The sequence below is a fragment of the Alosa pseudoharengus genome, unplaced genomic scaffold, assembly GCF_046254945.1.
Source record: "Alosa pseudoharengus isolate Yale_2024_CS ecotype anadromous, Long Island Sound unplaced genomic scaffold, YU_APseudo_1.1 YU_APseudo_1.1_scf_2, whole genome shotgun sequence".
NCBI lineage: Eukaryota > Metazoa > Chordata > Actinopteri > Clupeiformes > Clupeidae > Alosa > Alosa pseudoharengus.
In genome coordinates this window covers 26,451,424-26,462,570 of record NW_027468663.1, presented here as the reverse complement: position 1 = coordinate 26,462,570, position 11,147 = coordinate 26,451,424, and the positions used below count along the sequence as shown (strand labels likewise).

The window sequence follows — 11,147 nt, the reverse complement described above, 5'->3', positions numbered from 1 at the left end:
AGTTCTACTGAGTTTTATTGTACTTGGTGTATTTAGCGCTATAGCAAAGAGCATGTTTAGCCCACTTTGAACTTGAACTTAAGCATTTCCATCATTGGTCTTTATTGCTGCCAAGTTAACTCAAAATGACTGGCGTTGTGACAGCTTATTGGGGTGTGTTGAAGGCTGTTACAGCAGCACATGTTAGTAATTTATTATGATCAATATGGTAATGTGATGTCATTTCTAATCAATATCATGGATCAGTTAGATGAGTTTTATCAGATGTCATGTTACTGTCAGTGCTACTAAAAACTGCACATAGCATGTGTTATTGCATGCTTATGACATGCCTATTATCATATGATCACTAATGAGTTGATGAAGAGGGATGGATGCCCTTTAGGCTCGTTGGAGAGCGCACACACACACACACACACACACACACACACACACACACACACACACACACACACACACACACACAGAGACTCTCTATGCACCCTACAGCATGTCTAGAACAGGGAGCTCAATGTGTCTCCTCAGCAGTGACATTTGTATCCTGGAGCAGGAATGATGCACGCATGCTGGCCCTGCACACACACATACTCATAGCGACTGAGATGCAGGCATGCTGGACACGCTCTGACCTTTTAGCTGCAGACCGCTCCTCAGGATGTCTGAGGCTCCGCATGCGAGTGCTGTCCTGCCCTCGGGATGCCTCGCTCCATTTTGATTGGTTCACAAGGGAGTCACTCTGAAGTTGCAAAGAGCTGACTCATCAGAAGGGAGCTATAGGAGTCACTCAGAACTCTACCACTGACAAGTACTCCACCTCAGACCCGCCCGCTGAGTCTTTTGGTAGTTAGGAGGGTAACGTTTAATGTAGGATGGACATGGACCAGTGATCTGAGGTGTTGAGATGTAAACTGATTTGCCAGCGGTCAGGCTTAAGCGATGAGTCATCATGACCCAGTTTGAGTTGACCTGGAGATGAGGATTTTAGTTTTTTTTAGCAGAAACAACCCTTCTACAACCAATAGTACACACACACACACACACACAGTGTACTTTGTCCAACCAAGACTGAGTTGAAGGTTTTTTTTTCAGTGATTAGGGGACTATTGGTTAGCATCTGTCTAGAAATCACTACTACGTCCAGTGAGGTGATGTTTTGGGCTTCGTTGCCCTCTGTCTGAGCCTGTCCTGTCACTGCGCTGCTCTGCTGCGCTCTGGTAGAGTGTTATTCTTCTGCTGCGCTCTGGTAGAGTGTTATTCTTCTGGGTTAGTGCTCTGGTAGAGTGTTATTCTTCTGGGTTAGTGCTCTGGTAGAGTGTTATTCCTCTGGGTTGGTGCTCTGGTAGAGTGTTATTCCTCTGGGTTGGTGCTCTGGTAGAGTGTTATTCCTCTGGGTTGGTGCTCTGGTTATTCTTCTGCTGCGCTCTGGTAGAGTGTTATTCTTCTGCTGCGCTCTGGTAGAGTGTTATTCCTCTGCTGCACTCTGGTAGAGTGTTATTCCTCTGGATTGGTGCTCTGGTAGAGTGTTATTGCTCTGGGTTAGTGCTTTGGTAGAGTGTTATTCCTCTGGGTTGGTGCTCTGGTAGAGTGTTATTCCTCTGGGTTGGTGCTCTGGTCTGTTGGTTCATAGTTTGCACAGGGGGTTGGGTTGTGATGACGAGCGTAACTAAAAGTCTGATTCATCTCTCACAGGCTGAGGGCCTCATCTGACCTTTACTTTGCATATCCCAACATCTCCAGCAAAGCTCTGCAGAGCACTACTCACATGCCCCTACCCAGAGCACTACTCACATGCCCCTACCCAGAGCACTACTCACATGCCCCTACCCAGAGCTGCACTCAAATGTAACCAGGCTCTGACTCTGATCTGGGGTTAGCTAGAGCCAGATGCTGTCAGATCTATTAGCTCTGCCCCGTCTGTTCTCAGCTATTTCATCTTCAGCTATGCTTCTCCTCAGCACTGAGGGAGGTCCTGATCCCTGCTATCTGTTAAATATGGAACAGGTCTGACCCTGATATGACTCTGATATGGCTCTGATATGGCTCGGTGCCAGTGTCTGTCTGTCGGCTCATCATGAAGATGTCACGCTCCTCCCGAGCAGCGCTGCGCTGGTCCTGAGACAGGCTATTTCCAAGCGCAGCCAGCTGTTCCCGCGGCGACAAGCTGTTGGTGGAGAGTGGCTTGCAGCGGGGCGAGTCCCGGCCCATTACCAGCCAGAGAGTGGACACAAATGCCCATTTATGGAACACCTCCTCCTCCTCCGGCTGCCAGTTACTCCCCCCTCTACACACACACCCACACACACACACATACTCAAACCTCTTAACCACCCACCTCTACACACACGAACAAACAAATACACAAACCTTTCTTCTTCCCCCTTCACACACTCACATACACCTCCCATATGCCCCCCCCCCCCCAACTCCACTTCTTCCAAGTAAGAGAACCCCCCCCCCCCCCCCCCCCTTATTCCCCTATGCTTGAATTATTCAGTGTTGTGGCTTTGGCTGGTTATGTTGGGGGCGGCAGTGATGATGTGAGTTTGCCACTCCCATATACACACACTTTTTAATGAGCCGAGAGTTCCTTCAGTCTTTGTTCAGTGCCTGGTTGACAGGCAGTGGTGTGTGTGTGTGTGTGTGTGTGTCTGTCTGTCTGTCTGTCTGTTGTGGGTTCTGCTTGACTGAAACATTGGCTCTGTTTGAAACGGTAAAAACTGCTGGCTTTTAAAATATCTAACTGGGGAGTGAGGCAGCAAGTGCGTTTCTTTTTTTGCTGCCTTCTAAGATATCTTAAAATTACGAATAACGGTTGTTTTTGGCAGCATCGATGCCCACTTCATGCTCCCCACTACCCATAATCATTTGCGGCAACGTCTGAAACAGCTGTGAAAAGTAAACAAAGATGGTGGATGACATCGATAATGGCTGCTGAATCTGTTGAAATGTGATTTGTGTGACATTATTTTGCTTAGATTTGTAGATTTGAAGCGATAAATAAATGCTGTACTATCAGATTATACCATTGTTGTAACCATTGATAGCATCTGGTTTGATATATGTGCTGCCTGTCAAACTAATTTCTACAGTTAGCCTGCTAGCTTCCGTAAGCAAGTTTAGTTTTACGTCCGGCTTTTGCCAATGTCATACCGTAGTGTTAACCAAAGATTCTAGAGTGCTACGCTCATTATTAAAAGATGCATTTAATCCAAAGTCATGTCTAGTGAGACAGCTCTCTATTTAGGGAGGGAGGCAGCAGACAGGTGTCTTCCGTTTCGAACAGAGCCATTGACTCCTGCTTAATGATGGAAAACAAAAAACACTTGGGGGAAAACAAGGTGAAGGACTGCACTTGAACCCCCCTCCGTCATACACACACACACACACACACACACACCCCACACATACACACCCACACACCCACCCCACACATACACACCCACAGCAACACACACCAACACACACACACACACATGCACACACACACACACACACACACACACACATACACACACACACACACACACACACACACACACACTGATGTTGTACCCACTTTGATGTCAGCTCCTTGCTGAGATGCTAGCGGTATCACGGATGCTAACAGTGTCCCCTCAGATGACTCAGCACTTGTCAGGGTGGTTTGTCCTGACGGCTGATGAGATGACGGCTGATTAGCACGGGCTCTTCTGGCATCTGACGTGATCAGAGCTGTCAGGCCCATCAGAGGAAACAGTCATGTGACAGGCGGAAACAGGATCAGTATCAGAATCATGCACTGTAAAATCTGATAGCTATTCTTACTTAAAATGTTTAGTTAATATTACTCAGTTTTTGTCTTTTGTTGATTATGTTGATTGTGCGATTTGAGATTAGCCTACTTGCCTAAAATGAGTGTAATTTAATGTTGAGGTGGAAAAGTAAACATGACCGTTTAAATCAAGTAAACTACATTTGAATTGCTGAAGTTCTGATACTGTGAAGTTAGTTAGTTAACCTTTCTTACCTGGGTGCGTTTCCCAAAAGCATAGTTGCTAACCTGTTAAAAACTTAGTTGGTTGGCAATGGAAAATTGCATTGCAACCAACAAAGTTGCTAACTTAGTTAGCAACTATGCTTTAGGGAAACGCACCCCTGTTAGTTAAGGGACTGTACGATATTTAGCGGGGGGGAGGGCCGGTCGCCAGACGATCGGGTTAAAAATGTTCTGCCTGGCCCTCCCCCCTGGTCAATTTTTTTTTTTCCAGGGGCCTCCCCCCGGCTCAAAAAAATTCTCCTAGGCCCTCCCCCCTACGTGAATAAAAAAAAACTGGTCGAAAAATGACGTTTACAAGGTTAAAACGGCCAGCAAATGTCATAAGCACACATACACACATACGCTGATCTCTACAATACTAGGCCTCTCGTAGGCTATTTACAACTTCAATACATGTATGTGTTGTGTTTAATAAACATATATTTACTTGTAATGACCAAGTTAGTTGAAATAGGAATTCTCAGTAGTGTAAGTGCACTACACTAAGTGAGCATTTGTTTGCACAACTTGAAATTACAGCCTAATCTGGAATAGGAATTTCAAGTGCAATCGGTTTGCATATTATTTTAACTAACAGGTAAGTAAGGTTAACAAACTAATTTTACAGTGTAGCACAAACTTCAGCAATTTAAGTGTGGTTTACTTGATTGTTTACTTTTCTACCTCAAAATTAAGTAACACTCATGTTACACAAGTAATCTCAACAAAAGACAAAAGCTGAATTCTACTTACTAGAACATTTTAAGTAAGTAAAGCTATTACTTTTTACAGTGATATTGGCCAAGTATGTTGACACACACTCTGGCTGTCTCCAGCAGTACAGCTTAATACAATAAGCCATTTATGGCAGCAATAATGACTTGTAACTGTTAATCATTAATCAGTTTGTGTCTTTTTTTTTAAGGAAACTGACTGAACATTCTCAGATTGTACCTCCTTAAACTTAAATATATACTGTTTTAATTTCTCTTTCATGATGGTAAACTGAATAGATTGGGTGTGTGGACTAAACAAGGCATTTGAGGACATATTCTTGGGCTTTGGGAAGCACTAATGTTTCACCTTTTTCTAGAATTTTATTGATTAACAGCTACTCAATTAATCCTGGAAATAATCAACAGATTAATCAACTTTGAAAACAATTGTTAGTTGCAGCTCTAAAACCAATATACAGTATACAATGTCTACGATCTGTATTTTAGCTACAAATTGGACATGGTTTACCAGTGCTCCATCCCAGGACATAAGTTCCGAAACTCCTAACTCAATAACAATCCCATGACCTGCAATAACAGGTTTATAGCATTAGTTCCCATGACCTGTAATAACAGGTTTACAGCATACATTATTGCATGTCTGTAACAGGTTTACATCAGTATCATGTCAAATCAGTGTTGTGGTGGTTCAGTGCTATGGGAAGGCTTTGGGTTTAGTGCCAAGTTTTGTGTTGTGATTTGAAGTGTGTTTGATGTTATGATTTTGACTGTGATATGTGTTGTGAGTTGTTGGTTGTGCTGTTAGTGCAGTGTTTCTCAAACTTTTTTTCTGGGGACCCACTTTTTAAAAATGACAGACTATCGCGACCCAACTCATGACTGTGGTAGTTAACAAACTAGATCAGTGGTTCTCAAACTTTTTCTTTCATTCCCCACTTTGATCAAGGGGGCATTCTCGAGCCCCACCTGTCCCTCATCGCTCTAAGAAAGTGGTAGGTCAAGCTTAAAATTGTCAAATTTATTGAAATAATGACAAGTTCTAAATATATCCTCTTCAAGAGAGTTAAAATCAGCTGGTGCTGCAGATATAATAATAAATAAATACATAACACACATATTTCTGTTTTCCAGCAACATATTAGGAAGCATAGGCCATTTATTGTACAATATATTCAATGAAATACCAACATGCTGCATTAAATGGATCCATAATCCAGTCATACTGAGCACTGCTGGTTAGGAAATATTTTTGAAATAAACTTTGCAGGGATGTGATGTAGGCCTACTGTTTAATACATGGGATCACAAGAGTGCCTCCCAATCAGACGTTTCAGCGATTTCGCTCAGAAATCTCAAAGGCATAATACTGTCGCGATTGAGGCGCCTGTCCCATACTCAAGTTTGTTTGGTGAATGCAGTAATCTTATTTGCTAGGTGAGGTAGGTGCTTGTCTTTGCCTTGTAACTGGACATTTAACTCAAATGTCTCGCTAAGATATATCAAATATATCGCTAAGATAGGCCAACTTCGTCAAGAAATGTTCATTAGTGAACGTGCTTGCAGATTCAAACATGCGCTTTTCCTCCAAGAAGAGGCAACTCGGAGCTCAAACAGGCGCGACAGCACTTTACCTCGGGAAAGCCACCTTGCCTCGCTGTGAAACAGTGCAGCCTTTTGGTCAGCTACCATCTCTTCGCAAAGTGCGGAGAATAGACGCGCTTTTAAGGGCCGGGTTTTCATGAAATTCACCACTCTCGCAACAACGTTCAAAATCTCATGGAGGTCGGGTCTAACTAAGCTGCCTTGACACGAGCGCTTCCCTGTGAATAACACAGTGCGTCCATTGCGCATCGGGTGCTACCTGGGCCCAGGCTACAGATTAAAACAATAAATAAAAAAACTCCTGTTTTTCACGTCAGTTCGCGCCCCACCTGGCATGTCTCCGCGACCCACAGTTTGAGAAACGCTGTGTTAGTGTGTGTGTGTGTGGATGTGTTGTGAGTTGTGTTGGTTGTGCTGTTAGTGTGTGTGTAGATTGTGAGTTGTGTTGGTTGTGCTGTTAGTGTGTGATGAGTTGTGTTGGTTGTGCTGTTAGTGTGTGTGCGTGTAGATGTGTTGTGAGTTGTGTTGATTGTGCTGTTCTGGATCTGCTGTAGTGTCATATGTCCTGTTCAGTGTGTGTGTGTGTGTGTGTGTGCAGCAGAACATATTTTAACTCCTCTGGAGGTTTCCCTGTGGTAGAAAATGAGGACCGCCCCCAATGTTGAATTCTGCTCCATAATTTATTCCCCTCATAGATCTATTTCCTTCTCAAGATAAAGATAAGATTGTGTGTGTGTGTGCGTGCGTGCGTGCGTGCGTGCATGTGTGTGTGCGTGCGTGCGCGTGTGCGTGTGTGTCTGAGATGAGTGTTAAGTGGCTTTAGTCTTCAGCATTTATAGGCTACTCTGGTGGCCTCCTGCCTGACAGTCGCCTGAACAGCAGTGAAACAGAGGACATCAAACAGCTAATTAGATATCACAGAGCACCTCCTCCTCTGAGTTAATTATCCTAGAGTTGTCCTGACAACACAGCCACTATACAACACACGCGCACACACACACACACACATACTCATATTGATCTGTAAAATGGTCAAATGTATTTACCGTATCAACTGTCTTTCCATTCCCCTTCTGCAGATGGGGGCTTAGCTCCAAGTGTTTTCCCAATCCCCCCCACCCCTCCCCTCTTGCCCCCGTCTCTGGCTGATGAGGGGTAACTAATGGTGAAGCCAATAGCATTTGATTCTCTTGCTTACCTCTTTTTCAGCAGTGCAGCAGTGAAGGAGATCTCCCTTATAAAACAATCAATAGAGACATGTGTGTGTGAGTGTGAGTGAGTGAGTGAGTGAGTGTGTATGTGAGTACACTTGTTGTCATTGAAAATCTCACCTGTCTTTCATCTAATTCTCCTCTTTCTCTCTCTCTCTCTCTCTCTCTCTCTCTCTCTTGTCTGCAGTACAAACAAGTGGAGCAGTACATGTCTTTTCACAAGCTTCCAGCTGACTTCCGGCAGAAGATCCATGACTACTACGAGCACCGCTATCAAGGCAAGATGTTTGACGAGGAGAGCATCTTGGAGGAGCTTAACGAGCCACTCCGAGAGGTGAGACAACCACACACACACACACACAAACACACACACACACACATGCACGGATACACACATACAGACACACGCACGGACACACACACACATGCATGGACACACACGCACACCACACAGACATACACGGATACACACACATGCATGCCTACACATACACACAGACACGCATGGACACACACACACACAAACACACTGAGGCCTTGTTGAGACTCAAGAAAGACCTCATGAAGACTACACGGAGACCACACCCAGAAGAGATCTCTCCTATATGCTTTCTTATTTCTTCTAGACACGATTGAGCTGAATTTAGCATCAGTAGGAGATTTTGCTATTTTCTAGACTGGAATAAAAACATTATTTGCCTAATGGGGTCAGATCATTTAGACCCATATCATCTACATTTTCTGAGAACAACGTAGGCACACAAAAATGGAAAAAAGGAATCTGTTTTAATATGCGTTTTTCAGAGGCTAGATATGAATGTGGGCCATGAAGCATTTTGTGGGCGTTAGCGTAATGTAAGCCGAGTGGCGTGATCAGAGGGGGAGGTCGGACTGAGACGACAGGAGCCCTTGAGCCGTGTGTGTGTGTGTGTGAATGTGAGTGTGAGTGTGTGTGTGAGTGTGTGTGTGAGTGAGTGAGTGAGTGAGTGAGTGTGTGTGTGTGTGTGTGTGTGTGTGTGTGTGTGTGTGTGTGTGTGTGTGTGTGTGTGTGTGAGTGAGTGAGTGAGTGAGTGAGTGAGTGAGTGAGTGAGTGAGTGAGTGAGTGAGTGAGTGAGTGAGTGAGTGAGTGAGTGAGTGAGTGAGTGAGTGAGAGTGAGAGAGTGAGAGAGTGAGAAAGTGAGTGAGTGAGAGTGAGTGAGAGTGAGAAAGGAGCCATTGAGCCCAGTCAGTCAGAAGCTACGCTATGCTACGCTACTGTCCTGTATGCATTAGACATGAATCTACATGAGGGCTATCATGACTATTCAGCTATCATAGCAGGAGGGGGTGGGTAGAGAACGAGAGAGAGAGAGAGAGTAGAAAAGAGAAGAGTGAAAGAGAGAGAGGGAGAGAGAAAGAAAGAGAAGAGAGAGAGAGATATGAGGAGGAGAAAGAATGTTCAGGATAGCAAAGTTTTTAGCATTCAAGACAAACAGCTAGAAAGAGAGAGAGAGCAGAAAAGAGCAGAGAGGGAGAGAGAGAGAGGAGACAGGGAGCGAAAAGTAGAAATGTCACAGCCGTCACATCCATCCGCCAGCTATCAAATATTCAGCAGCCCGACGTCTACACCAGTGGATTGGCAACACTGCTGAAATATTCAATCAGCAGTTTAAGGAGTCACAGCTCTGCGTTAGATAAAAACTCATTTAGTTTAAGGAGTCACAGCTCTGCATTAGATAAAAACTCATTTAGTTTAAGGACTCACAGCTCTGCGTTAGATATAAACTCATTTAGTTTAAGGAGTCACAGCTCTGTGTTAGATAAAAACTCATTTAGTTTAAGGAGTCACAGCTCTATGTTAGATAAAAACTCATTTAGTTTAAGGAGTCACAGCTCTGCATTAGATAAAAACTCAATTAGTTTAGGGAATCACAGAGACCTGAGGTGCATTCACATTTGCAAACATAGACAAAGATTTACAAACCTTGATTCACAAACGTTTGTGATCACAGGGATGCCGGACAAAGGGTTAAGGAAAGTCTCTAAGGAAAGTTGATGTATGTGATGGCTAAAATTCGATGGATTCTGATTGGCTGTCAGCTTTTTATCGTTTTCAAAATCGTTCTGAAAGTGATCACCAATGATACTATTATTCATGTCGTTATGGTTATAGTTGATGTGTGGAAGTGGTCATTCATATGAGCTAGAGCGATACTTTTTCGCCGTTACCATTGTTGTTCTTGCCGTGAATAGCCCTTTACTGTTGAAACGGAAAGTTTACACAACATTGTTCAAATTGAACAGCTCAAAGGAAGCAGGTTCGCCACAAATGTTTGCCTCTGTTTAAAGGATTTAGACGCAACTCTGTTGTAGTTCTAACAGCTGGGTTACCCCGCACATTAAAATGTGAGCGTAATAATAGTTTTAGGATACTGGTCTATTTTCTATGAATGTGTGTGCCACTGTCACGTGTGGTGTAAACACTTTAGAGTGGAAGGTAACTGTTGCAGCATATGTTCCACCAATGGAACTCTTCAGTTGAGTGGCCAGTAAAGCTCAGCTGTAAGTAAGGGATAATGTATAGAACGCCGATCATTACTGGGAAAATAAGTCCCGACAGGGCGAACCGGACCCTGACGCGCAGCGGAGGGGTCTGGTTCCGCCCTGAAGGGACTTATTTTCACAGTAATGACCGGCGTTCTATACATTATCCCGCTTATTATACGGCTACTTGCCAAAACGAAATAATAAACTCCCCACATCACTTTAGCCTACATAACCTAGCCTATTTGTTACCGTTCATCGTGGCATTTGCTGAGAAACAAATAGTTCGCAACAACACACGCTGCTGAACTTGAATCAAACATTCTTTAGAACACAGCTGATCAACCGTCTGCTTTCACGTTTGAATGAAGTTCCAGTCCTTGCGTAGTGATATGAAAGACGTATCAGAAGCACAAAACCCGTTCCCATTGACAGCGGTAATTATATGTTTGCAGCGGTAATTACATGAATATATCTTACCGCTAGAACTTTGGGAAATCCCATTCAAGTCAATGGAGCGTTCTACTAGCATTGTGAAGAGCCGTATAATAAAGTCATTTAGAATGGAGTCATCACAGAAGTACATGAGCGGCAGCCGTGGCCACCGTTGCCTGGAGACGGACACAAACAAACAGAACATCAGCAGGGAGTAGCGCTCCTTAATGATCACGGCTGCTTATTAATGGGCTGGAGGGGAAGCCTTCCTGTGGGAGTCTCAGAGCTGGTTGGACTAGAGGGGCCATGGAACAGACGCCCAGCCCACTGGCCCAGAGGAGCAGACAGGGAACAGATGCCCAGCCCACTGGGAACCGCGGGCTCTCCACGGGGAGGGAATGGCATGTTCTCCGCTGAGAGCCTGTTGCCTGGACAGCTCCAGAGATGCAGGTTCAGACTCCCCCAGCTGAAAATGAAGAGTTTCCATCTTGGAAAAAGGGAGGCGGGGATGAGGGAGAGTTAGGCTCCAGGCTCCATCCCTGCAGATCTTACGAGACACACACACACCACCACACACACAGAAACACACACACGCGCTCACACTCACACTAGGCACACATGTGC

At 44.5% G+C, this 11,147-nt stretch overlaps 1 protein-coding gene across 1 annotated transcript in view; it reads left to right on the top strand.

The window, feature by feature from the left end:
* The window catches only part of LOC143135178 (potassium/sodium hyperpolarization-activated cyclic nucleotide-gated channel 2-like), an 83,121-nt gene that overhangs the window by 59,820 nt on the left and 12,154 nt on the right, over positions 1-11,147 (top strand). The window contains exon 5 of the mRNA XM_076295902.1: positions 7,753-7,899. Within this exon, the coding sequence (XP_076152017.1) occupies positions 7,753-7,899 (147 nt within the window). The remainder of the gene's footprint in view (positions 1-7,752; positions 7,900-11,147) is intronic.